Here is a 27,864-nt window from a genome sequence, read left to right as displayed (position 1 = left end):
CTCGGGCAGAGGTGCCAGCCACTGGGGCGATGGGGAAGGAGACAGAGGGCAGGGCAGGGGTGGGTGCAGGATAAGGTACCCTCGTGGGCCAGCAGGTTTAGGCAGAAACATACTCCAGAGACAAAAGTGGGGTCTTTTTCTTTATTGTTCGGGGTTTCTCCACATGTAAACATGAGACCCCTCCCACCCCATGCCTCTGGTATCCCCGTAACTCAGTCCCCACAGAGTCCCCTTTAAAATAACCAATATAAAAAAGGAGAGCGGAGGGAGGGAGGGAGGGAAGGCCTGACCACCCCCCAGGCTAGGCTGCTTCTGGTCAGCTGGCAGGGACAGGCTAGGGGGGTCATGGGGCAGAGGGGAGCATTGGCTTCCGCACAGGCACAAACAGGCGTTCCCAGTCCTGGGGAGGGGGCCCCAGCTGGGAGGGGGCTCCACAGGTCTAGACTGCAGACTGTTGCAGAGCTAGTGGTTATAAAGTGTGTAGGTGGGGGAGGGGGGGAGGGGTGGCCTGTGGGGGCAGGAGAGAGGACACGTCAGGATGTGGGAGGCTTGGGGCCCCCAGCTCCCCGGGGAGCCCCATCCTGAGGCAGGAACTAGCGAAAGCTGCCTCCCTGGTCTGGCGACCGGAGGGGCCGGGTGGAGGCAGGGAGGGCCCCACGGCTCTGCCCAGAGCAAATGAAACACGGCGGCTGAGAGGCGAGGGGACAGGCGGTCGAGGCCGCCTCCTGCTCCAAGGAAGGCACTTGCAGCTGGTGTGGCCTGGTGTGGCGTCGCAGGAAGGCATGGCTTGGCGGACGAGGAGGGCAGAGGAGCGTAGCAAGGGGGCCTGAGCCCCCGTCTCATGCAAACATGGTCAGCTGTAACCACTGCCGGGCAGAGAGGGCATAGAGAGCAGTCAGCCAGGGCAGAGGCCCCAAGTCCCGCCTCCCAGCTCCATGGCTCAGGGGCTGCTGTCTCCTCCCTCTGTCAAGGGCAGGAGGGAGAGGGACCCTCCTGGGGAGGGGGCCACTCTTACCTCCTCTACCCCTGGGAGCCCAGGCTGCCGGCTCCTGTGCAGGCCTCCAGGGGCCTGGGTCTTCCTGCCCCCACCCTCAGAAACCAGAGATCCTTGCTGTGTCTGTGCAGGATGCAGGTGGCCAGCCTCAGGGCTGACTCTGAGGCTGCAGGCTCCAGCCCCTCCGGGGTGGGGGGCGGGTGAGAAAAACCCACTGCCCCTGAGTGCCTTCCCCCACCCGACCAGAGGAGAATCCCACCTTAAACAAGTCAAAGGTCACCACTCCATCCAGATCAGTGTCCAGAGTTTTGAAAAACCCTGTGTGTTCAAGAAACGAGATGGGAGGAGGGCTCGGTGAGACACGAGTTCGAGGGCCAGCCCCACCTCCAGCCTCACCCTCCACCTCCCCCTGCTGCCCGAGAGCCCCCTCCAAAGTTCCCTCCATACTCCTCATCTCCTGGCACTCAGCCTGTGTGGACCCCCAGCTCCATTCCCCGAGACCCTCATGGGAAGGGGGCGCCCATGGGGACACTCACGGAACATGGTCTCCAGCCGCACCAGGCAGCACACGAAGTTGTCGAAGTCCACGGCCAGGTCGGGCTCCGAGTAGCGGGTGATAATGAGCTCGTACAGCTTCTTGTTGAGCTTGAAGCCTGGCCCAGGAGAGCAGGTGAGGCCCCGGGAGGTGCGGGAAGGGGGACGGAAGGCTGGGCAGAGTGAGCCCCGCCATGGGGGGAGGCAGTCCTGGGCAAGTGCTGGCCCAGAGAAAGCTTGAGGACCCAGAACGACCCACCCAGGAGCTGGCCATCAGGCCCACAGGTCCAGTTTCATCTGCTCGGAAAGCCCTGGCCTCATCCTGAAGTGGGACTGTGAGGGTGAGCCCTGCACAGCTCCCATTGGAGGCCCTGGAGGCTGGCTGCGCTTCTCCCTGGCTGTGTGGCTCCAGGCCAGTCACTTCCCCTCTCTGAGGAGACACTTTTCTCTGTGCTCAGTGGGATAATAAAAGACCCTATCCTCGCAGGCTGCAGTGAAACAAAGTGAAGTGAGTGAAGTGAAGTCGCTAAGTTGTGTCTGACTCTTTGCGACCCCATGGACTGTAGACTATCAGGCTTCTCTGTCTAAGGGATTCTCCAGGCAAGAGTACTGGGGTGGGTTGCCATTTCCTTCTCCAGGGGATCTTCCCAACTCAGGGATCGAACCCACGTCTCCCGCATTACGGGCAGACGCTTTAACCTCTGAGCCACCAGGGAAGTCTAGTGAGGACAAGAGGAAATGCTAACAGTTACCAGGAGAAAAAGGCAGTAGATGGCTGTTTGTTATCACTTCACCACCACTGCCATCAACAACCCCACCCCACCCACTGACAAGGCCCCATGGGTGGGCCACTGCCCTGGGAGCTATCAGGGAAGCAACCCGGGCCATCTCCCTGGGGGCTCCACAGGTCCTGTCCGCCCTCAGGCCTCACCTGCAAACTCAATGGCCATCCGCATTTCATAGGCACTCATGCTGCCCGACTTGTCCAAGTCAAACTTCCGGAAGATGGACTGGGGTGGGGGGCAGAGGGTGAGGGCTCGGCAAGCATCCAGCCCTTCCCATCCGCCCAGCGTGGAGGGTTAATGAGGGTCGGGGGAGAGGGGGTGAGCCGCTGGGACACGTGGGCTCAGAAGGGCAGAAGCCAGGGTGAGGGCTTGGGAACCACATAGCCGGTCCGGGAGCCGGAGGCCCGCCACCCGCTGTGACTGAGGCCGCAGAAGAGGGGAGGGTGCTGCGGGCAGGAACCACCTACCAGGTAATTCCGGATCCGGTTCCATAGGATGTTGAACTCCACCAGGCCCAGTTTGCCATTGCCGTCGCGCTGGGCGGCCGTTAAGAAGAAAACTCCACAGCGTAAACCAGACGCTGGGTGAGTGAGTACTGAGCACTGAGGGGAGGAAAGACTGGCCGTGGAGAGAAACCCGAGGTAGGGGAGGGGAGAAGCTGCAGGAGCTGCCCAAAGCCAGGCCTGAATTGGGGTAGGCTGGGAAGGGTGTTCTCTGAGTGCCAGCCTTAGGGTCACCTGTAGACGAGGCCCTCCCCCATCACTTGACACAGCCTTGCGCCTCAGTTTTCCCCCCAGTCAAGGGGAGGATGCCAGGAAGGAACTGGCCTGTCCACACCTGTCCCTTTCCCTGTGCTGCTCTTGGGACAGGTCACCCAGAGCCCTTCCTCTGCCGACATCCCAACCCAAGCCCTTCCTATGCTGACAACCCAACCCCGGGCCCTGCTCAGGAGGATACATCCATGAGGTTGACCATGCTGCGGCAGGACTCCAGGCTGAAGCCCGTGGTCCGCAGGTCTTTGTCTGCAAGAAAGACCAGTCTCAACACCTCAACCCGACCAGCGTCCCCAGACTGCCCCGTGCTGGGTGCACTGGGTGGGAGGAGGGGCAGGGAGGCACCATTCCTGTCCGCTGATATCTAAAATCTAGCTGAAGAGGTGCGTAGGATTGTTTTTATCATCAGAAAAAGGAGTTTAAAGTATTCTAGTAATCAAGCCGCTGACCCAACAGCCACGTCAACACCACGATTAGATGTGAGTAAAAAGGACCGGTGCTGGACAGAAGGGAAGGAAGTGCAGTAGAAACATGCAGGGAAGGGGGTCACGGCAGGGCTAGGGGCTGCCTCAGGTCCCGAAGGGTGAGAAGAGGAGAGGGGCTCTGGGCTGAGGGAAAAGCATGGGCACAGGCTGGAGGTCAGAGGTCAGAGGCAGGGGCAAAGGGAAGGCTAAAAGGCAGCTGCCTTCAGTTGTACCCAATGGGGAGTGAAGCCCGTCACCTGTCACTCGCCTTCTGGGACGAAGGGGGCTGGCACACTGGCCCTAAGGTGCCCTCAGCTAGCTAAGCTGCTTCTTTTTTGAAATATCCATCTATTTATTTATTTGGCTGCGTCGGGTCTTGGTTGCGGCATGCAGGATCCTCCTTGCAGCACATGCACTCTCCAGTTGTACCGCAAGGGCTTTGCTGCCCCTTGGCCAGGGATCAAAGGTGGATCCTTAACCACTGGCCCACTCCCCAGCTAAGTTCCTAATCACACCAGGGCCTGGAGCTCAGGCACAGAGAATGGGGTCTGGCAAGAGGAATTTAAGAGGAAAAAGCGGGGTGAGCAGGACTCTGAAAGGCAGTGGAGGGTGCCCGCCCTCAAAGACCGAGGGGTTGGGTTCAGCCCAGGGTGGGAGAAGCCTAGATCCTGGAGTCTAGAGGAATGGGGGCTGGGGGCGTGGAGGCAGACACGGGGTGGAGAACAGCCACCCAGGGACGCTCACGTTTGCTGATGATCCTGTTGAGGATGGTCCGCAGCTCCTTGACGCTGATCTCCATGTCCTGGGGGGAGATGGAGGATGGCACCTGCCCTGGGGAAACCCCTCAGTGCCCCAGACACCCGCCACCAGGCCCAGCCTACCTCCCCTGCCAGTTGTCTGAAGAGGGACTTGAAATTCTCATCAATCTCCTCTTCTGAGAGCACTTGCTGGAGAGGGAAGGCAGGGAGAGCAGGTCAGGGGCGCCCCAGCCTGGCCTCTGCGTGGCCAGCAGCAGCAGGCGGGGCTGGGAGCACTCATCAGCTAGGTGTCACTTCACTTCAGAGCCTCACTCTCCTCATTTGTAAAATGGGAACCCAGTCCCTACTGTATTCCTGTCTAGAACTCTTGTGGTCTAAATGTGGAGGTGGAAATACAGCCCAATGATGAGGGGTGAGCCTGGATCCCTGCTGCGCGACCTTGGGTAAATTCCTTAACCTCTCGAACCTGAGTTTCTCTCTGAGAGGGGAGACGGTGATAGCACCCTGACACGGTTGTTATGGAGGAAACCGGGTGATCCAGGTAAACAGCTCAGCACAGACCCTGCAGAGAGCAAGAACCCAGGGGCCCTGCGCCATTACTATCGCAAAGTCCTTTGCAAACTGTAAAGTGCTTGGCAAGTGAGGGATGTGTATGGCTCCTGCCAGGAGGGGCTCTGCCTTGCTGGCTAGAGACCAAGACACGGGACACCCGGGTCCCCGTCGTGCACCCAGGGTGGGGGCAGGGCACGTACCTCGTCGGGGAGATTGGCCTGGACCTGGTCATCCAGCTCTCTGCAGAGGGTGGGGAGAGAGATGGGCCAGTCAACGGGGGTTGGGGCAGCAAGGGTGTGGCGGGAGGAAAGGGGGAGACAGGGGAGGGCTTTCTACTCACTGGGTCCCTGCGCTCTTCTCTGAGAAGAAACGCAGCACAAAGTCACCTTCCTTGTTGGGCTCGAAGGTGGAGGGCACCACCACGTACTCCCCAGGCGGCAGGCGGAAGCGGGTGCTGACCTCCCGCAGGTTGATGAACTGCTCGGACCGGGCCCGGGAGGCGTTGGACAGGAAGAAGTCCCGCTTCAGATGCACGGCCGGCTGGCCCATCAGCTGGTGGGAGGGGAGGAGAAAGTGGGGGCTGCAGCTCAGCCCACCCTTCGGAGTTGCCCCCAGACCCAGACCCAGACCTCAGGCTCCAGGGTCTGGCCAAGGGGCCAGAGAGCTGGGTCACAGTTCAGTCACCCGAAGGCTGCCAACCCTGATGAGTCACATTGCTCCCTTCCTCATCTGTAAAATGGGTGTAAAAGCCCTGCCTGCTGCATAAGGGCAAGGGGAGGAGACACCATGGAGGTGAATGCAGACAGTAAGGGAAAACCACTCGACATTCAGGCATGACCTAAATCAAATCCCTTACGATTAGACACTGGAAGTGACTAACAGATTCAAGGGATTAGATCTGATAGATAGACTGCCTGAAGAACTATGGACAGAGGCTCGTGACACTGTACAGAAGGCAGTGATCAAAACTATCCCCAAGAAAAACAAATGCAAAAAGGCAAAGTGGCTGTCTGAAGAGGCCTTACAAATAGCTAAGAAAAGAAGAGAAATGAAAGGCAAAGGAAAAAAGGAAAGATATACCCATTTGAATGCAGAGTTCCAAAGAACAGCAAGAAGAGATAAGAAAGCCTTCCTCAGTGATCAGTGCAAAGAAATAGAGGAAAACAACAGAATGGGAAAGACTAGAGATCTCTTGAAGAAAATTAGAGATACCAAGGAAACATTTCATGCAAAGATGGGCTCGATAAAGGACAGAAATGGTATGGACCTAACAGAAGCAGAAGATATTAAGAAGAGGTGGCAAGAATACACAGAAGAACTATACAAAAAAGATCTTAATGACCCAGATATCCACAATGGTGTGATCACTCAACTAGAGCCAGACATCCTGGAATTCAAAGTCAAGTGGGCCTTAGGAAGTATTACTACGAACAAAGCTAGTGGAGGTGATAGAATTCTAGCTGAGCTATTTCAAATCCTAAAAGACGATGCTGTTTAAGTGCTGCACTCAATATGCCAGCAAATTTGGAAAACTCAGCAGTGGCCACAGGAATGGAAAAGGTCAGTTTTCATTCCAATCCCAAAGAAAGGCAATGCCAAAGAATGCTCAAACTACCACACAATTGTACTCATCTCACATGCTAGCAAAGTAATGCTCAAAATTCTCCAAGCTAGGTTTCAAGAGTACGTGAACCAAGAACTTCCAGATGTTCAAGCTGGATTTAGAAAAGGCACAGGAACCAGAGATCAAATTGCCAACAACTGTTCGATCATAGAAAAAGCAAGAGAATTCCAGAAAAACATCTGCTTTATTGACTATGCCAAAGCCTTTGACTGTGTGGATCACAACAAACTGTGGAAAATTCTTCAAGAGATGGGAATACCAGACCACCTTACCAACCTCCTGAGAAATCTGTATGCAGGTCAAGAAGCAACAGTTAGAACCGGACCTCAAACAATAGACTGGTTCAAAATTGGGAAAGGAGTACGTCAAGGCTGTATATTGTCACCCTGCTTATTTAACTTATATGCAGAGTACATTATGAGAAACGCTGGGCTGGATGAAGCACAAGCTGGAATCAAGACTGCGGGGAGAAATATCAACAACCTCAGATATGCAGATGACACCACCCTAATGGCAGAAAGTGAAGAGGAACTAAAGAGCCTGTTGATGATGAGAGTGAAAAAACTGGCTTAAAACTCAACTTTCAAAACACTAAGATCATGGCATCCGGTCCCATCACTTCATGGCAAATAGATGGGCAAACAATGGAAACAGTAACAGACTATTTTCTTGGGCTCCAAAATCACTGCAGATGGTGACTGCAGCCATGAAATTAAAAGACACTTGCTCCTTGGAAGAAAAGCTATGACAAACCTAGACAGCTTATTAAAAAAGCAGAGACATTACTTTGTTGACAAAGGTCCATCTAGTCAAAGCAATGGTTTTTCCAGTAGTCACATACGAATGTGATAATTGGACCATAAAGACAGCTGAGTGCTAAAGAATTGATGCTTTTGAACTGTGGTGTTGGAGAAGACTCTTGAGAGTCCCTTGGACTGCAAAGAGATCAAACCAGTCCATCTGAAAGGAAATCAGTCCTGAATATTCATTGGAAGAACTGATGCTGAAGCTCCAATACTTTGGCCACCTGATGGGAAGAACTGACTCATTAGAAGAGATTGAAGGTGGGAGGAGAAGGGCACAACAGAAGATGAGACAGTTGGATGGCATCACCGACTCAATGGACATGAATCTGAGTAAGCTCTGGGAGCTAGTGATGGACAGGGAAGCCTGGCATGCTACAGTCCATGGGGTGGCAAAGAGTCGAACGTGACTGAGCGACTGAACTGACTGATGACACCATGAAATAACTTTCTTATCATCCTTACCAGGCGTTTCCCATATAAGACACTGTAGGGCCCTCTACACAAGCTCCTCACTTATGCTCATGGGAGCCCATGAGGCTTAGAGCTTAAGCAACTTGCTCAAGGGCACAGAACACTCAGCCCACCCACTACCCTGTTCCCAACCAGCATCCCAGATGTCCTCAGTGTAAAGAGTCAGACAGGAAGAGCCTCGTGGGTGTGGTTCAGGCAGGGCTGAGGGTCAAGCTTCAAATCCAGCCTCCTGACTTGTTACCTGCTCTGACACACAGGAGGACAGTGTTTGCTCTGCCCACTGAAGAGCAGGCAGGGGGTGGGGGCACTGTGTGAACCCCCAGGGGAGGTGGCGTCTTAGCTCTCTACGTGTGGGCGTGCCGCTGTCCTGCTCCCTCTGGGCAGCATTGGGCCACGTGTGTTCAAGGGTGTGTAAATCCAGGTGAGTCAGGTGCCACACCTACCTCCGGAGGGACCTGCAGAGAAATGAGGGGAGTTAGAGATACATGCTTGGCCCAGGGGCAGGGGGTGTGGTTTGTGCCACACAGGGGCCCAGAGTTCTTCAGATGAAAAGGACAGGATGGGGAGACCAGGAGGGTTAGGGATGGGCCTGGGGCTGCTGTTGCCTCAGACCTGTTTTCATGCCAGAGAAGGACCCCAGGAGGGAGCCCCATGTGGGGCCCTCTTGGTCCCTGGAATGCCCTGCACCTCAGCTCTGAACTGGAGTCTCCAGGATTGCCCCCTGCAGGGCCAACTGCAAAGTCCTCCAGTCCCGGGACATCAGACATCCATACCAGTTTGCTGTCAGGGGGCTGTGGGCCTGGGCAGAGGCTGTGACTGTCCTTTACCCCGACCAGGGAGATCCAGAAGTGTCTGTCTGTCACGAATACAGAGTATGTAGCAGGGTCCTCCATGGCCAGCATCCGCTTACATACTTCGCAGATGGGGAGCTCACTACTCCTCCAGGGCAGACCACTTGCCCACTTCTTTCTGAAACTGAGCCAGGAGGTCTGTGTCCCAGGCGTCAGCTAAGCCAGAGGTCTGCCCAAGAGCAGCCTGCTGGCCTCCGAGGACAGGGAGAAGAATCTCAGGATCTTCCCTTCTCCTGGCTAAACATTTTCCTCACTCACTATCCGCCTCCTGGGAAGAATTTTAGGCCCCTGGCTGCCTTAGTTCTGGTGGTGGGCCTCAGCAGGTGCCTCCCCAAGGTCAGGTTTAGGACTGTGTACCTCAGGGGTGTGACTGGCCCCAGCTGAACCATGATTGGCAGGTGTCACCAAGTCCTCCAGAGACCCCCTGGCACCCCCTGGCAGAGCTGGCCGGGAGGCCGCTTTCTCTGCTGCATTCCGCGCAATCTGCCTGCTCACCTCGTAGACAGCGAAGCCTATGGTCTCCATGTCACGGCCGAAACGGCGCTCCCGACGGCGGTGCTTCTGCATGAGGGCGAGCAGGAAGCTGCAGCCTGACTCGCGACCCCCGTAGTCGTCGGGGTCCGGGTCATCCGTCTCCTCCAGCCGGATCTTGAACTGGGGGTTCACCCAGAAAGTGGCTGCAGGAGGTAGAGAGGCAGGGATCAGCAGAGAGGCGGAGGAGAGCAGCCTCCCATCAAGCCTTCCCTCCTCCATGTGTTCATTCAACAGATATCACTGGGTCCACCGTGTGCCAAGTGACATGTGTGCAGAGGGGACACACGAAGTCCCTGCCTCAGGAGCTCACATTCCAGAAGGAGGCAAAGCGCGAGCAAGTCAGGTTAGGCAATGGGACAATTACAAAGAGAGCAAGCTGGAGTTGGGCAGGGAAGGAATCCTCCAGGTGACCTGTGAGCTGAGACCTGAAGAAGAAGGCCTGGGAAGCAGGACAAGGCAGAGAGAGAAAAAAGACCCACAGCGGGGGCTCCAGTGAGCAAAGGGGATCTGGGATGGTGACAGAGGTAAGAAGTGTGGATTGAATCAAAGAGTAAGAAAGGCCCCCTGACAGGTCTGTACTGGGAGGGGCATGATTGGATTAGGGTTTTAGAAGGTGGCTGCTGTGTAGACAGTGACTTGGAGCAGGGGCAAAGAAAGAGGGTCTGCAGGGGAGCCACAGGGCGGAGGGAGCCTTGCATTTCTGGCTGTTTAGTAATTCAGCTGCCTGAACCATCCCCCCCGACTAGAAGAACAAAGTGCTGGGCAGAAAATACAAAACCTCCTTTTAAAGGCACCAGTAAGTCCAGCATTCCCTCCCCTACACACCAAATGAACATTAATCAAGAAGATAGATCATAAGTGAGGGTGTAGAGAAATCAGAACCTCACGTACAGCTGGTAGGAACATAAAATGGTACAATTACTTTCCATAATAATCTGGTGGTTACTCAAATGGTTTAACATAGAATTACCACGTGACCCCGTGATCCCACTCCTAGGAATATGTATGTAGGTGTGTGTATATATACGTACATATATGTATGTATCTCCAAGACTAATGACAACATGTGGTGGTGGTTTAGCCGCTAAGTCATGTCTGACTCTTGCGACCCCGTGGACTGTAGCCTGCCAAGCTCCCCTGGCCATGGGATTCTCCAGGCAAGAATACTGGAGTGGGTTGCCACTTCCTTCTCCAGGGGATCTTCCCAACCCCGGAATCAAACCCGGGTCTCCTGCATTGCAGGCAGATTCTTTACCGACTGAGCTATGAGGGAAGCCCCTCTACAAAAAGTTCTATAAAACGAAAAGTACTTTTTGTCTCAGCCAGAAAGTCTTTCCTCAGACCATCTTTTCTAAAGTAGTTTCCACTGTCGTCCTAGGAACCCCCAGTTTCTTATACCTGCATGTGTGCTAAGGCTCTTCGGTCGCCTCCAATTCTTTGCCGCACCTTGGACTGTAGCCCACCAGGTTCCTCTGTCCACGGGATTCTCCAGGCAAGAATACTGGAGTGGGTTGCCATTGCCTTCTCCAAATGACAACATATGTCCACACAAAAAACTTGTATGTGACTGTTCAAAGTAGCATTATTTATAACTGACAAATGATAGAAACAACCCCATTTAAACAAAATGTGATATAACCAAATAATGGAATATTATTCAAAATAGGAATGGAGTCCGGACACATGCTGTATACCATGGATGAACACTGAAGACATTATGCGAAGTGAAAGAAGCCGGTCACCAAGGACCACAGGTTGTATGGTTCCATTTGTATGGAATTACTTTCTGGAACAAGCACATCCATACGAGACAGAAAGTAGATTAGCGGTAGGATAGAAATAAGGGGGAGAAGTGACTTGGGAGTAACAGCCAGGGCTGTGCAGGGCTTCTTTGGGGGGTAATGAAAATGTTCTACAATTGATGTGATAATGGGTACACAACTCTATGAATACAGTAAAGGCCACACTGGATTTTACACTGTAAAATGGGTGAAATATATGGTATCTGAATTTTATCTCAAAAAAGCTATTTTAAAAAAATGGAAACTGGGAGCCATGAAAGGTAAATAATGCCAAAGGACTTCTGTGGACTCACAGAGACCTTGAGTCCTGCCTGGGCACAGGGGCAGGAGACAAAGTCTGACAGGAGATCCCAGCAATAAAACTGGAAGCTCTGTGAGGAATGCCCGCAGCGGAAGTATGAAAGAAAATAAAACCACTGGGAGGAAGGAAAGCATTCTCTGAGAATTTACAACCAAAAGCAGCCTTCTCATGAGCTTGCAGTTTTAATTCACGCTGCCCATGAGGTAAAAGAAAAAAAAAAACTTAAGGAGACAATTTATTTTTCAGAGTCATGGCTTTGGAGTATCCTAGGTGTGACTGGCAGAAACACTTGAGGAACTTAACTTCATCCAAGAACTCAAAGAACTCCCACATACTTCTAGGTCAAATAAGCCAAAAACCTCTCAAGGCTGAGAACAAGCAGCTACACTGGATAAACCCCATTCTGGCTGAGACTGACCAGCCACGATGGATGGAAAACAACTTGCCAAGACTTCAGATGCTGAAATTATCGGACATGGACTATGAAAGACTAAGCTTACTACGTTTGAAGACATAAATGAGAAGCTGGACTATATGAGCAAGAATGAACAGATTAGAAAAAAGCCACTAACACTTCCAGAAATGAATTTTTCAAGTGAAATTAAGTATTTGTTGGGAAGATTAACCAACTGCAAAAAAGAAAATTCAAGTGAATTGAGAATGGATCTAAAGAAACTACCCGGAATGCAATCTAGGGAGATTCAGAGGAGGGCCATTTAAGAGATGTTAAGAGATCTAGAGGATTGACCGAGGAGGTCTAGCTTACATTGGATTGGCATTCTCAAGGCAGAAAGTAAAGAGACTAGGAAAAGGGTATTCTCAAAGAGCACGGCTAAGAATCATCTAGAATTGCTGAACGACACCAACCTTCATATACAGGGAGCTCAACAAATCCAAACCAGAATCCCCAACTCAACACATCATTGTCTAATTGTAGAATATCAAAGAAACAAACTTAAAAGAGGAAAGACAGACATTTCAGAAGACACGGTAGATGAGCAGATTCCAGACTCATACAGCAACAGTGGCAGCAGAGGGAAGAGTGGCAGCATCTCCAGGGAGGTGAGAGTGATGTCGACTCGAGACTCAGCATCCAGAGAATCATCAAGAATGAGCACATCACAAAGGCATTTTACACAAGTCCTGAGAAAATGTAGTACCAAAGACCCTCACTAAAAGAAATTCAGAAGGATATATTGCAGACAGACAGAAAAAGATCTCAGGTGAAAGGTCTGAGTATGGCGAGCAAAAACACTAATATTATGTGGGTACTCAAACAAACATGGATTATATCAAATAATGGGGATGATGATGGTGCTTACTTTAGGACAGGCAGGAAATAGTTAAGGATTAAAATACTAGCTAAAGACAGCATATTGAACAAAGAGAGGATGTGATCCAGCTGGAACATTTTCAGGTCTTTATACTTCATACTGTTCAGGTAGAGGGTAAAGATACTGATCAACTAACTTTGGAACTTATTAAGCAAGCTCTTATATCTTCCAAACTCATAGAGGGAAAAACTAGCAGACAGAAAAGAAAAAAACTCACTCCAAAAGAAGGCACTTTTGGAAGGCAGGAGGGATGAACAGAAAATGCATAGTAAGTCTGCTGAAATAAATACAAATATATCAGTAACACTATGAATGTAAATGGATTAAATTTTCCAATCAAAAGACAATGTTTTCCAAATCTGACCATTAAAAAAGTCATATGCTATTTATAAGAGATAACTAAAACACTGAGCTATAGAAAGATCAGACATCAAAGAGTGTAACAAGACATACCACAAAAACAGTAATCAACAGAAAACTGGAACAGCATAGTCACACAGACTGAAACAGACTTCAAAGTAAAAAGAATTATTAAGATGAAGGCAGGCACTGGAAAATAAAAAAAAGTTTAACTCACTAGGAACTTAAAACAATTTTAAACTTGATTCACCTAAAATCATAGCTCAATATTTGTAAAGAAAAATAACTGACAAAAATAAAGGGAGAAACTGGCGACGCCAACAGGGTGGTGTGAGATGTTTATTATCCCTCTTCCAGTAATTGATAGATTAAGCCGACAAAATAGTCAGTAAGTTTGATATGGTGAACAATTGTAGAAGATTCCCTCTAACATTCAGAGAACAGTCAAGCGAATAGGCCTGTGAAGAAAACACTCCAGATGGGGTTAAATCCCAGCTCAGCCACTTACTAGTGACTTTGGTAAGCTATTTAATTTCTCTGTGCCTCACTTTCTTCATCTGTAAATAGTGATAATATAGTATATCCCTCATAGGGTCAGTGTGAAAGTTAAGTAGATTATATTTTAAATATTTACAGAAGTGCTCAGCATACAGTACACAACAGAAAAGTGTTCACCAGCCTTTTTAAGAACACGTGAATACTCACGCTGGGCCATTGTACCAGCTTCTGTTTATTTCAAAGTTATGATCTATATAGATCATATTTTCTGAATACAAGGAAATTAAATTATAAATCAACAATAAAATAGGGAATTCCCTGGCAATCCAGTGGTTAGGATGCCACGTTTCCACTGCACAGGGCCGGCCAACTGTTGGCTTCATTGATTTTTCTCTGTTGTTTCTCTATTTCATTTATTTGGCTCTTCTGCTTGCCTTGGGTTTAGTTTGCCCATTTACTAGTTCCTTAAGGTAGAAAACTAGGTTGTTGTTTTGAGTTCTTTTTTAAAATAGGTACACAGTGTTTTAATTACTATCGTATGTGATTTCTCATTTACATTACTATTTCTTTGAGATAAACTCATTCTATGGGGCAGCATTACCTTGACACCAAAGCCAGATAAAAACATCATAAGAAAAGAAAATTACAGACTGGTATCACTCATGAATAACAATATAAAAATCCTCAACAAATACTGCTGCTGCTGCTGCTGCTAAGTCGCTTTAGTCGTGTCCGACTCTGTGCGACCCCATGGATGGCAGTCCACCAGGCTCCCCTGTCCCTGGGATTCTCCAGACAAGAACACTGGAATGGGTTGCCATTTCCTTCTCCAAAGCATGAAAGTGAAAAGTGAAAGCAAAGTTGCTCAGTTGTGTCCGACTCTCAGCGACCCCATGGACTGCAGCCTACCAGGCTCCTCCGTCCATGGGATTTTCCAGGCAAGAGTACTGGAGTGGGGTGCCATTGCCTTCTCCATCAACAAATACTAGTAAACCAAATCCAACAGTTTATTAAAAAGATTACATACTATGGAAGATTTATTCCAAGAATGTGAGAACAGTTGAATATAAGAAAATCAACCAGTGTAATACATCACAATAGGACAAAGGGGAAAAAAAATACATGACCATCTCAACTGAGACAGAAAAGGCACTTTAGAAAATCCAACACAAATTCATGACAAGAACATACATAAATTTAGGAATAAAAGAGAACTTCCTCAATAAGAAAAAGGGCATTTAAGAGCATTTAAGTAATACATTCAGTGGTGAAAAAAAATGAAAGCTTTCTCTCCAAGATCAGGACAAGATGCCTACTTACATCACTATTATTCAACATTGTACTGCAAATTCTAGCTAGATCAATTAGTCAAGAAAAAGAAAAAGTAATCAAATTTAAAATGAAGAAAAAAACTATCTCTACTTGCAAATGACATGATCCTGTATGGAAAAGCCTGAAAAATTAGAATATTAGAATTAATAACAAATTCAGTGAAGTTGCAGATTACATCAGGACACAAAAAACAGTTGTGTTTCTATACACCAACAATGAAAAAAAATCCAAAGAGGAAATTAAGAAAATAATATCTTTGTAACAGCATCCCAAGCTATAAAATACCTAAGAATAAAAAAAAAAAAACAAAACCTAAGAATAAATTTCACCAAGGAATTGAAAGACTTATACACTGAAAATTACAAAACTTTGATGAAACAAATTAAAAAAGACATAGAAAAGTCAAAAGATATAATACTCAAAGTAATCCACAGATTCAATGCAATTCTTATCAAAATTCCCACAGAAGTGAAAAGCAGATCCTCAAATTTATGTGGAATTTTAAGGGGCCCAGAAGCTAAAATAATCTTGAAAAAGAGCAAAGTTGGAAGACTCATACCTCCTGATTTCAAAACTCACTACAAAGCTAAAATAATCAAATTGGTGTGATATTGGAATAAGCATAAACAGATACGTAGACTAAAAGAATAGAACTGAGAGACCAAAAGTAAATCCATACCTAAATGGCCAAATGATTTTTGACCACTGGGTGACCAGATCATTCAATGCATAAGGAATAGTCTTTTCAACAGATCCTAGGACAGCTGGATTTCCATAATCAGAAGAACTAAATTGGGCACCTATCCCATACCATAAACAAAAACTAACTCAAAATAGATCAACACCTAAATATAAGAGCTAAAATCATAATGCTCTTAGAAGAAAATGCAAAGCTAAATGACCTTGGATTTGGCGATGGATTCTTAGCTATGACACCAAAATCATGAGCAATAAAAGAAAAAATAGAAGATTGGACATCGTCAAAATTCAAAACTTTGGTGCTTCAAAAACACTATCAAGAAAATGAAAAGAGAGAACAGAAACAGAAAGGGAGAAAATACATACAAACCATCTACCTCATAAGGCTCACATCCAGAATATATAAATATATATATGAAGACTATATGAGAAGACAAACACCCAATCTAAAAATGGGCAAACGATTAGAATAGACATCCCAGAAAAGATACACAAATGGCCAATAAATACATGAAAATATACTAAACATTATTAGTCACTATGGAAATGCAAATTAAAACTGCAATGTGATACCACTTTATAGCAGCCAGGATGGCTATCAGAAAAAAGGTGGACAATAAGTGTTAACAAGGATGTGGAAAGAAAACAAGGATGTGGAGAAATTGGAACCCTCATGCACTGATAGGAGGAATGTAAACAGTGCTGCCACTTTGGAAACCAGATCAGTTTCTCAGAAAGGTAAACATGGAGTCACCATACAACCTAAAAATTCACTCCTCCTTGTAGACCTAAGAGAACACTTGCTCATACAAACACATGTACATAAGTATTCAGAGCAGCTTACTCACAATACCCCCAAACTGAAAATAATTCATCAACTGAAGAATGAATAAGCAAAATGTGGTATATCCACGTCATGGAATATTATTCAACCTTAAAAATGAAATGAAGTATTGATCATGCTGCAACATGGATGACCTTTGAAAACACAATGCTCAGGGGAAAAAGCTAGGCACCAAAGGCCACATATTGCATGATTCCATTTTTATGAAATGTCCAGAACAGCAAATCTATAAAGACAAAATTAAATTAGTGGTCACCAGGGGTTGGTGAATGAGAAGGTTAGGGAGTGACTACTAATGGATATAAGATTTCTTTTGCAGGTAGTGAAAATGTTCTGGAGTTAGGTAATGGTGATGATTATACAGCATTGTGAATATATTAAAAAACCACTGAATTGTACCCATTAAAAGTGTAAATTTTATAGAATGCAAATTATATTACAATTCTTAAAAACATTATATATTAAAATTGTATAACTCAAAGGTACATACAGAAAAAAATTAATGAAGTAAGAATCTGATTTAAGAAGTTATAAAATGACAATTACATCAAAAAGAATAAAATACCTAGGAATAAATCTGACTAAGAAGGTAAAAGACCTATTCTCGGAAAACTGCAAGACACTGATGAAAGAAATTGAAGAGGACACAAACAAATGGAAAGCTATACCATGCTCGTGGACTAGAAGAATTAATACTGTTAAAATGACCATACTACCCAAGACAATCTAACAGATTCAATGCAACCCTTATTAAAATACTAATGGTATTTTTCACTGGCCTAGAACAAATAATTCTAAGATGCATGTGGAAACATAAAGATCTTGAATAGCCAAAACAATATTAAGAAAGAAGAACCAAACTGGAGGTAGCATACTCTCTTACTTCAAGCTATACTACAAAGCTACAGTAATCAAAACAGTATGCACGGGTTGCTTTGTATCCCACTTTGGACACCGTGAATTGTCAGCCAAAAAAATAGAGAAAACCGCTCATAAGAATAAAGGATTTATTTGGGTTCTTTAAACAAACAAACAAACAAACAATATGATACTGGTATAAAAACAGACACACAGATCAATGGAACAGAACAGAGAGCCAAGAAATGAACCCACACCTATATGGGCAATTAATCTATGACAAAGGAGTCAAGAATACACAATGAGGAAAAGACAGCCTCTTCAATAAATGATGTTAGGAAATCTGGAGAGCTACATGCAAAAAAAACAAAACGCAACTATTTTCTCACACCATATACAAAAATAAACTCAAAATGGAATAAAGATTTAAATGTAGGACCTGAAACTATAAAACTTCTAGAAGAAGCCGTAGATAATACACTCTTCGACATCGGTCTTAGTAATATTATTTTGGATCCGCCTCCTCAGGCAAGGGAAACAAAAGCAAAAATAAACAAAAGGGACTACATCAAACTGAAAAGTTTCTGCACAGCAAAGGAAAATAGCAACAAAATAAAAAGACTGCCTACTGAATGGGAGAGACTCACAGGAGATCACATTCGTGGTAATCAGTGGCGAGGGGTAGAGGCAGAGAGAATTGGATGAAGGTGGTCAAAAGGTACACATCTCGAGATATAAAATGAATAAATACTAGGGATACAATGTATAACATGATAAATAGAGCACTGCTGTATGTTAGATCTCAAAGTTGCTAAGAGAGTACATTCTAAGAGCCTAAGAGTTCTCATCATAAGGAAAAAATACATTTGTTTCTATTTCTTTAATATTGTATCTATATGATATGATGGATATTCACTAAACTTATTGTGGCCGTTGTTTTATGATGTATGTAAACCAAATCATTATTTATGCTGTACATCTTATACAATGCTGAATGTCAATATATCACAATAAAACTGGAAGGAAAAAACGTCATAAAATAAATTCTAAAAATAAATCCAAAGAAAGCAGATGAATGAAACAACAAGCAAGAAAGATTCATAATATGGAAAAAAAATACTATAAAGAATAAAGTAAAAAATCATTTTATTTTAAAGACTTATATTGACAAACCCCTCACAGGATTAATAAAGACAAAAGAGACAATGAATAAAAGAGATGTTATCATTACAGATGAGGTATAGTATATTAAGGATAACTTCATGTTAATAATGGAGAAAACCAGATGCAAAGGATGAACTCCTAGAAAATAAAACTCCTCAAAATATTTTCAAGAGGAAGTAGAAGATCTGAAAAATTTAATGACCATAAAAGATACTCAATATCAAAAGTTAATCTTTAAATAAAAGAGCAGGCCTGGTAGTTTTCTAGACCTGTTCCACCGAACATTCAAGCAAGAAATCATCCCCATCTTATGCAAACTCTTCCAGAAAAACAGGAAAAGACAGAACATTTCCCAGTTCACTTTGCCAGCCAAATACAGCACCCATATCAAAACTAGATAAAGTAAGCATGAGAAAAGAAAACTACTGGCAGACCTCACTCATGAACGTGGATGTAAAATTATTGTATAAAAAATTTATATCATTACTCTGTTGTTTTATCTCAGGAATGTAAGGTTAATTTAATATGAGAAAAGTGATCAATGTAACTTATTGTTTTAACAGGTAATTTAAAACAGCTAATTCTAATAATAAAGTTATTTCATAACATTAAGTTTCATTACTCTGATAAAAGGTGCATACACACACACAAAAAAAACTTAAAGTAGAAAAGTTTTTAGTGATGAAATCTACAGTCAACGTTTAATAGTAAAAACTTTTCCTTTTGAGAGAAGGGTAAGACCAGAACATAGTGAGTGCTAGTGGGCATGCAGCAAGCCTGGCCAGCACATTAAACAAGAATGAATATGCAACAAAAGTTATAAGCATTGGAAAAGAAACAAATTTATCATTATTGGCAGATGCTATACTGTCAGTTAGAAAACCAAAAAGAATACAGAAAAATGAGTAAAATTCATTACAGTTTAACAAGCTTGCCAGATGTAGAATAAACTTTAAAAGGTCAGCTGCATACTACAGTATCAGCAATGACCTGGCAGATGTCATTTAAAAAGAGATACCATTTACAACAGCAACAAGATGATAAGAGTATCTAGGAACAAATCTCAACAGAGGTATAAGCCCTTTACAATGAAAATTATAAAATTTTATTGAAAGACACTAAAGACCAAAATAAAGAGACATAGCACATTCTTGGATAAGAAGAATAAAATTGGAAAGATGTCAATTCTCCCCAAATTGGTCTATATAGTCTATGCAATTCCAAATTAAAATCTCAAAAGGGCTTTTTGTAGGACTTGGTAAACTGATCCTAAAATTCACACAGATAAAACAAAACCAAAAAAAGAAAACCAGAAGCAAAGAGCAAGAGGAGCTAAGAGACGCTTGAAGAAGGAATTCATCCCGTCCAATTGCAGGATTTATAAATCTCAGTTCCACAGCCAGGAATCAAACATGCACTCCCTACACTGGAAGCAGAGTCTTAACCACTGGACCACAGCAAAGTCCGCAGGACGTACAAATCCATAGCAACTAAACCAACGCGGCAGTAGCAAAGAGACAGGCCGAGGGACGGAAAGGCAACTCAGAAACGGACCCAGCTACGTGGGAACTCTATGACAGGGCTGGACCTGCAGGGAAAGGACAGGCTTCTCAGAAAACGGTACCTCGAACAGTGGTCATCTGGGAAAGAAATGAAATGAGATTCCTGCGAGGGAGAAGAATGCTTGAACACAGAGGGCTGGGAGCCAGGCTGAGAACTGCTGGAGGAGGCAGGACATGCGAAGAGAGCAGCGGTGGTGGATTTGGCAAAACCAAAGCGGACAAGGAGCAGCCGCAGCAGCATGGTGGGGACGCAAGGTGGACTGGAGCGGGTTAAGCACTGAACTTAGTGAGGAAGGAAAGGGGGAAGCTGGCCATCTTGAGAAACTTGACTTTGAAGGGGAGCAGAGAAATGAGCGGGGAAGTGGGTTCCAGAGGCAGGCAATTCTCCCTTGTGCCCCGGAGCGAGAGGCGACGGGTGAAGGAGCCCGAGGGAGAATGGGGTCTAGAGCAGAGGTGGGAGGCGGGGTGCCCCTGAGTGGGGACAGATCCGCCACTGTCTCAGGCAGGAAGGCAGCAAAGACGGGCACAGGTCCAGACAGGCTGGGGGCCTTGGAGGTGGGACTACGATGGGTGTCCTGTGAGGTCGGAAAACAGTGACAGTGGCGGCACGTCTGAGGAGAGACTGCTGCTGCTGCTGCTAAGTCGCTTCAGTCATGTCCGACTCTGTGCGACCCCATAGATGGCAGCCCACCAGGCTCCCCTGTCCCTGGGATTCTCCAGGCAAGAACACTGGAGTGGGTTGCCATTTCCTTCTCCAATGCATGAAAGTGAAAAGCGAAAGTGAAGTCGCTCAGTCGTCTCCGACCCTCAGTGACCCCATGGACTGCAGCCTTCCAGGCTCCTCCGTCCATGGGATTTTCCAGGCAAGAATACTGGAGTGGGGTGCCATTGCCTCCTCCGAATACTGCCCGAAGTGTGTGATCTCTCTCCAGGCCCAGTCAGCGGCTCTGGAGCCGGTCGAGGGTTCAATTAGGATTATGGTTGTGCCAGGTAAGAGGACCAGAGGGAGCTAGGAGCCAAGAAACTTGAGTGTTTGCAGGGACAGCATTAAAATGCTGACTCCAACCTGGGGAGGATGAGGATGCTAAACCTGTTAAGAAGAGAAGGCAGGGTGGGAGAGGAAGGATGCCCATGGACCCCAGGGAAAGGCGACAGAAGGACCAAGGAGGGAGACAGCGGGCCAGGAGGAAGGCCCGGAAGGAGGAGTGACAGGAGGTGGCCGGACAGCAAGGAAGTCTCCTCTGTCCGCACCCTGAGCTCAGGCTCCAGCAAGGCAGTCAAAGGTGGCTCTTGGGAATTCACACTTTTTCATCCTCAAAGCAAATTTGCAAAACAAGTACAACTACCCCTATCTTACAGGTGAGGAAACAGGCTCAGAGAGAAGATATGTCTTGTCCAGGGCAGCAGGGCCCAGGACCCCACTCCCCAGGTCACCTGGGTAGTTGCGGCAGCCCCCCGCGGTGCTCCCCCGCCGCCAGGTGCCCTCGTACAGGGTGGTGTTCCAGTTGCGGAACCTCTGGCTCTTGAGCGCATCGGGTGTCAGGTTGCAGATCTCCAGGCGGGTGAATTCACGCATGAAGTCTCGGAATGACATCCTGGGGGGTCGAGGTGAGAGTGAACCGGGATGCCCAGTCGAGGCATCAAGAGACATGGCACAGCTGGTTTTCGGGGGGGTGGGGTTGGGAGCTGGGGTGCCCACTCAGACTGAGGAGGGGGCTGCTCACCAGAACTCCCCATCCTCCATCTTGACCCGGAGCTGCTCCCGCATGTAAGGGTCCACGCCGTTCCACTCCGAGGAGCTGCAGGAAAACGGCACTGCCAGGGGCTGGCGGCCACTGACCTGCCCAGCCTCTATCCCTGGGGCCTGTCCTTCCCTGGCCCAGGTCAGGAGGCCTCCACAAGGGCAAGTCCAGAGACCCCAGTCCCAGGGGTTATCTTATGAGGGCCAGCTCAGACGCCCCGAGGATGCTGGTAGGTGGGCACAGCCGCCTGCACGCACAGCCTGAGCTTTGCCAGGGCAGTCCCCAGACCCAGTCACACGCAGATGGGCCCCTCTGTTCAAGCCTGAGTCCACTGTGGGATGGCAGAGACCCCAGCAGAAATGCCAGTGGCACTGAAGAGTCTTCCCAGGCCTCCCCGGCCAGCCTCCATGGACCCTCACCCGTCACTCCAGGCTCCTGTCCACTCCACCTCGCCCCAGGGGTTCCGCATCCGGATCAGGTTCACCATCTGGCCCTGGTAGTTCACCTGTTCCCCAGAGCTCACGTCAGCGCCTGCTTCTGGCACACATTTTAACACCCCTTCCCGCCACCTCATCCTCACAGAACCCAGCTCAGCACCCAGCACCCACCGTTGGAAGCACAGCTGAGAAGCCTGTCTGGGCATAAACTGCTGAGAGAAGCAGCTCTACACACAAAGTACAGTAAATCAGGGAGGGACAAGATAACCATCTTTGGGCGAGAGTCCCTGGGAGATAGGAAGGTGCTGCTGAAGGTCACAGGGAGAGTCGGCCTCTCCCACAGCCTTGGCCACAGGCCAGAGAGGCAAGGAGGCTGGAACCACCCTTTGGGGAAGACCTCCACCTGGGGCAGTACCTGCTTGGCCCCGGTCACAGAGTAGGCGTGGCCCTTCACTAGCTTCTTGAAGGTGACAGCCTCCATGTCCAGAATGCTGGAGATCTGCAGAAAGACACATGGGCTGCGGCCGCTGTCCCCACCCCCATTCAGGAGATGAGCCCCGAGTCTTGGCTTTCCCTTGCATACACCCACAGTTACTGGGAGTGATGGGCAGGACCCCTGACCCCATCTCAGTCCCTGGAAGGGGGAGCTGCTGGCTACTCCACCAATGATACTGCTGGTGAGGGGGGGTGTGCACCCCACTGACACTGCTTCTGGCCAGAGCTGGCCAGACCCTGGGCACACATGCGTGAACACAAACATACAGCCATGCAAAGCCTCTCCCCTCACCCAGGAGCCACGAGGTCCTCAGAGGACCTCATGTGGAGGGACTCAGGGAGGCAGAGAAGAGGGGTGAGCAGAGACTAGAGTCGGGTAGGGCTGGGGAAGAGCGCGGCAGCGGGGTTAGAGTGGAGAATGCAGTGATGGTGGCGGTGGAGGCCGAGATCAAGGATGAGGGAGGTCTGAAGATAAGTCGGGGAACAGAGAGCAACTGAAGGAACAAATGGGGAGTCTGGGGCCCACAGGAACTGGGACTCGGGAGGAGCTGAGGCCAGGCTGTGAACTGGACAGCGCACAGGCATGGCCTCAGATGACAGGAAAGAGGAAGTTGGAGAACATGCTGAAGTCTGAGGTTTTGGGAACCAGGAGGAAGCCAGGCATGGAGGTGGAGGACAGGACTGAGGTGATGAGCCAGGCTGGCTGAGGATCCAGGGATGGTGTGAGGCAAAGGACAGGGTCTGGAGCCAAGCCCGTGGCAAGTCTGAGGCTGGGCTGAGTAGAGAGAAGGAACCGCTAGGAGACTCAGGTCCCAGGATGGGGGAGGCACTTACATCGATGGAGCAGCCCAGCAGGGAGCCACGCTCCAGGGCCTTGAGGATGATGTTGTAGAGGTCGCTGGGCGCCTTCCGCAGCTCGTACCACTCGGTGACTCCGCCGGTGAAGTCCTCAAAGCCCTCAGATGTGCTGCCTCCTGAGAGGGCCTCGTAGCTGCCGTTCACCCTGTGGGCGGCCCAGGTCACCATTCTGCACCAAGCAGGACCCCCAACCCAGGCGTGGCCTGGAGCTGTCCCTGGGCCCCCACTCACTTGGCATAGGCCTTCTCCAGCAGGGCGCTCCAGAACTCGTTGCCTTGGGCAGAGTGCACAAACACCAGCTTCCCGTCCTTGGTGGGCAGCAGGTCATCCACCACCACATCCACCCACTCACCAAACTGCCACAGCTGGGGGAGGAGGGGCACAGTGAATCCCTGCTTTGAGATCCCTCGGGCCTGAGGTCAGGCCTGAGGTCAGGCCTCAGCAGCTCTGCCACTCACTAGATACCTGATTCTAGGCCACGCATCCTAGACACAGGATCTGAGCAGGTCGTCCTCGCTGAGCCTGTTTCCCCCTCCACAAAAGGGAACAATAATGCCTTCCTAATGGGAAAACTAAACAAGATTAGGCAGGCAACACTTGTAAGGCAGCATTGTTCATATTTTTGAAACAGACCAAGTTGCCTCTTCAGGTACAGAGACGTTGCAAAGCCCTTGGACCTTGGCTCTGCTGGGCCCTACCATGACCCCAGACTTTCCCCCTCCCCACCATTCTAGGCCAGGGTGTGTGTGGGTGTGTGTGTGTGTAGGGAGTGGGGATACCTAGGTAAATTAGATGTGGAATGAAAATGCGGGTGTGTGTGTGTGTGTGTGTGTGTGTGTGTGTAGGGGGATGGGGATACCTAGGTAAATTGGTGTGGAATGAAGATGCAGGATCCAGATCCTTCAACCACAAGGTGGACAGGATTCCCACAATCACGGGCTTGCTTCAAAGATGCCTTGAAAGGCAAGTTTCCCAGTGGGGGAAGGACTTCCCGCCATCCCAGGCCATAAGTGACTCTGTGCTACAGCACTGGGGGCCGTGAGTGTGCAAAACAATGGGGCAAAAGGGAGGAGGTGCGCCCACAGCACCATGGAGAAAGTGAACGGGCCAATCAGAGGCCGTGGAGGAACGGATTGGAGGAGTAAGAGGAGAGGGTGGGGAAAGGGCAGCGAGGCCACGCCCCTGCAGACCAGAGCTGGCAGGTGCCGCACTTGGCCACAGTAGTTCGCCCCGCACTGTGGGTCCCGCCAAGTGAAGCCAAATGCGCCAAGGCGGGTGAGGATGAAGTAGGGCAAGGCGCTCCCTGACCAGAAGGTAGGAGAGGACACCGGCGCCAGAGGTTCTCATCCAGGGTTGCTGGGCATGTCTCTTTCCCAAAACGAGCCTACTGAGAATTCATCAGTGTAATTTGAAAAGTGGGCCCTGTGCGCAAAGAGCATCAGGAAAAGCTGGTTTAAATAAACTTTATCCAGAGTCTTTCTTTTCCGCAGGGCTCTCAGTGGCTGGAGACTGACAGAGTGCAGGAGGAGTTGGGGGTGAGGGGGTCGGGGGGAGACTGAGGCCAAGGGTGTAGATGACCACAAGTGACAGCCGATTTTCCCCAGCAGAACACTATTTCTCAGACAGGGAAACCGAGACCCTGAGGAGGAAAAGGATTTGTCCCGTAGGACATAACCCAGAGAATTTTCTCTAAGCACTTTCTTTTCTCCAGTGTGCACAACCAGCCAGGAAAACTGCCAGCTGAAATACCTGCCCAACCGTTTCACACATGACAGATTCTCACACATGACAGACCTGAGATGGAATCAAGAGGTCACATACTTTCTGGGGGGTGGGGGGGGGGGTGCGGGGAGCTGGCCCTGCAAGGTGTGGCCCCGCGCCACCCTAACTTCAGGGTCCCCCGCCCATCTCCGTTGCCTGCTACCCCTCTCTCCCTCACCGCCCCACTCCTTGTCCAAGGTGCATGTGGGGCTCCTCACCTGGAAATGGAAGATGCCAGCGTAGCCATCCTGGAAGCTTTGGCCATGTGGAACTACTCGGTGCAGGAGGGTGTCATTGAGGGTAAGGGAGGCGATGGCAGCCAGGAGCCAACAGTCCCCTGGGATGGGAAGGATCCCCGTCAGGTCTACTGTACCCATCTTTGCCCAGTAAGTGCCATACTGGGGAGAACCTGGGACTCCCCGGACAGGGTGCCCCTCAACTTACAGAAAAGACCCAGGAATCTGGGCAAACCAGCCCCAGCACTGAGAGCCAGAGCCTGCTCGGGCTTGCAGGAGGGAGAGGCTGAGGCGGAGCAGGAAGGAACGGGCACAGGGAACTACTACGAAAAACACACTCGGGATCCCCCAGGGCCTACCCAGTGCGCCCTGGCAGATGTCCGTGCGGGTGGCTCCATCCACGATGAACTGGGGGTTTGAGAACAGCTCCTGCAAGAAACCCAGAGTCCTGTCTCTGGGCCAGCCCCTCCTAGAAACTGGAGCCCAGCCATCCCAGACCCCACTCTAGGGACCTGGCGTCCTATTCCCACTCCTCACTCAGGAAGGAGGTAAACTGAGTCCCATCCAGGGTGGCCCCTCTCACCGTGGGACGCTTCCACTTGATGCCATAGGTTTTGGAGGAGTTGGGGCCCAGCTCCTTGAAGCCCAGGCTCTGGGGCACTGGGGGGAAAGCCTCGTCACGGAAAAGGGCCCCTCCTTGCAGGCAGTGAACCCGCAGCTGCTCGTAATCCTGGCCCAGGTACTTGATGGCATTTTCATGGCGGCCCAGGCCCAGCTCCTTGGCCCGCTGCTTCTGCACTTGTGCAGACACCCCGGTGCAGTACACCGGAGTGATGAACTCCTCGGCCATCCTGTGGGACAGAGGGGCCCTGCTCAGAACCCTGGCCTTCCCAGGACTAGAGCTGGGGCTCCTATCTGCTAACACTGCTCTCTGGCCCGCTGCCCTCCTTTCTCCCCAAGCCTGTGGTTTCCCCACCTCCTCACTAAATTAGGGCGGGCAGCCATACCTCTCTGCTCCCAGAATCCACCAGAGGGGGCTTCCCATCCCCTAGGTGCGCTGGCCATCATTTCCCTACCCTCACCCAATGCTACCACCTCTCCGTTCCCAGACTCCCATTGTCCTGGGTCTGCAGGCCTGCGGTCAGCCAGTCAGGTGGGGAAGGGCGGGGTCCGAGATAATAGCACAAGGAACGAGGAAGGTGGGAGACCCCGAGGCAAGTACTCTTTGAATGCCTCTCTCCCCAGACTAGCCAAGCTCCTAGGCACTGGCCCCTTTGCCAGCTTGGGGGCTGATAAGTCCAGGCAGTCCGGGGTTCCCCTCCCCAGGCTCCTGAGACGGGTTGAAGGATCAGGGAGGCTCGGCCTCAGTCCTTTCCCCTCCCGCCAGCCCCCAGCCCAGCCCCTGGAGACCGTGAGGAACGCAGCCTGGGGCGGGCTCCGGAGCCTTGCGGTTCCCGAGCCCCCGCCCCGTCGCAGGCACTCTGAGAGCCCGGGGGGAAGGCAGCCCCGCAGCCGGGATCCAGGCCAAGCTGGGGGAACGCCGGGCCGGCCTCACCCTCCTTACCTGGGGGAGGAGTGTTGGGGGGTCGCTGCGGTCCCTGCTCTGGCTTCCCGGGTGGCAACTGAGGACAGGGCCCAACCAGGAAGAGCGCTCCTCCCCGCCCTCCTCCGCCCCTCCCTTCTCCTCCTCCTTCTCCTCGGGCTTCCACCCCGCTTCCTCTCCGCCCTCCTCTCCGGGCACCTTCTCCGAAGATCTCTCTAATTCACGGTATCTCCTCGGCCCTCCTCCGCAGACGCTGGGCCAACTCCGCGAGAGGACAAATTAGTCAAAGGCAGAGTAGTCCCCGGGGAGGGGCCAGCGCCTATCTGGGTGGGAAGGGCTGGGGCCCGGACGCCAGGGCAGCGCGGGGGAGCGGAGGGGGAGGACGGGACAGGGGGTATTTTTAACCAGGGGCAGCAGCTCGAGTTGCAGGGCCGGGTGGCCCCACCCCACGCGGCGGCCCCGGAGGGCATTCTCGGGAGTCCAGCCCCGCGGCGTCACCTCCCGCAGCCCGGGGTCCGTCCCCCTCCCCTCCGCGGAGCCGCAGCTGTCCCCCCACATGGCCCCCGCCCCGCGCGCCCCTAGCGCGGGGCCGAGATTACCTCGGGCTGTGGCAGCTGCTCGGAGGAGGGGCCGGGCCGGCGGCGGGCAGACCCCTGCCGGACGCTCTGCAAACGGCAGCCCCACCCCGCCGGGTCCCCGCCGCAGCCAGGCTCCTGGGCCAGGGCCGCTCCCCGCCCCCACCCCGCCCCCGTGCCCCGGGGCGCAGGCTCCCGGCGTCGCCACCCCGCCTTAGCGGCTCTCGGCATCCAGGCGGGGCTCGGGGAATCGGCCCCCCGGACCCGGGCTGGCTGCGTGACCTTGGTTGAGTCTCTGCGGCTCTCGGCCTTAGTTT

At 50.2% G+C, this 27,864-nt stretch overlaps 1 protein-coding gene across 3 annotated transcripts; it reads right to left on the bottom strand.

Moving 5' to 3' along the window:
• Nucleotides 1–127: 127 nt before the first annotated feature.
• On the bottom strand, nt 128–27,677 carry CAPN1 (calpain 1). Of its 3 annotated transcripts, none has more exons than XM_061406891.1 (22): nt 27,572–27,677; nt 26,013–26,280; nt 25,789–25,858; nt 25,412–25,530; nt 23,664–23,797; nt 23,409–23,577; nt 22,495–22,578; nt 22,062–22,147; nt 21,625–21,699; nt 21,335–21,495; nt 9,108–9,289; nt 8,205–8,216; nt 5,201–5,412; nt 5,061–5,100; nt 4,432–4,497; nt 4,295–4,352; nt 3,271–3,335; nt 2,781–2,849; nt 2,460–2,538; nt 1,531–1,647; nt 1,254–1,312; nt 128–866 (listed from the first exon to the last, which is right to left on the bottom strand). In XM_061406891.1, exons 2-22 carry the CDS (start codon nt 26,277–26,279, stop codon nt 840–842), a joined length of 2,151 nt encoding a protein of 716 aa, XP_061262875.1. In that variant the 5' UTR covers nt 26,280; nt 27,572–27,677; the 3' UTR covers nt 128–839. The 3 variants fall into 3 exon arrangements, with proteins under 3 accessions (XP_061262875.1, XP_061262877.1, XP_061262876.1); XM_061406893.1 differs by lacking the exon at nt 27,572–27,677 and adding an exon at nt 27,171–27,433; XM_061406892.1 differs by lacking the exon at nt 27,572–27,677 and adding an exon at nt 26,994–27,103.
• Between the last annotated feature and the right edge of the window lie 187 nt (nt 27,678–27,864).

The sequence above is a fragment of the Bos javanicus genome, chromosome 29 (genome assembly GCF_032452875.1).
Source record: "Bos javanicus breed banteng chromosome 29, ARS-OSU_banteng_1.0, whole genome shotgun sequence".
Taxonomy (NCBI): domain Eukaryota; kingdom Metazoa; phylum Chordata; class Mammalia; order Artiodactyla; family Bovidae; genus Bos; species Bos javanicus.
The sequence above is the reverse complement of the archived record's forward strand: the minus strand, read 5'-3'. Positions and strand labels throughout refer to the sequence as shown.

Excerpts from the sequence above, each read along its gene's own strand:
- CAPN1 (XM_061406891.1), bottom strand. The coding sequence starts at position 26,279 with ATGGCCGAGGAGTTCATCACTCCGGTGTACTGCACCGGGGTGTCTGCA. Across the intron at positions 9,290-21,334 it reads GGGCTGCCGCAACTACCCAG|CCACTTTCTGGGTGAACCCC; the intron begins GTGACCTGGGGA and ends TACCTCCTGCAG. Across the intron at positions 5,101-5,200 it reads GAGAAGAGCGCAGGGACCCA|AGAGCTGGATGACCAGGTCC; the intron begins GTGAGTAGAAAG and ends CACCCTCTGCAG.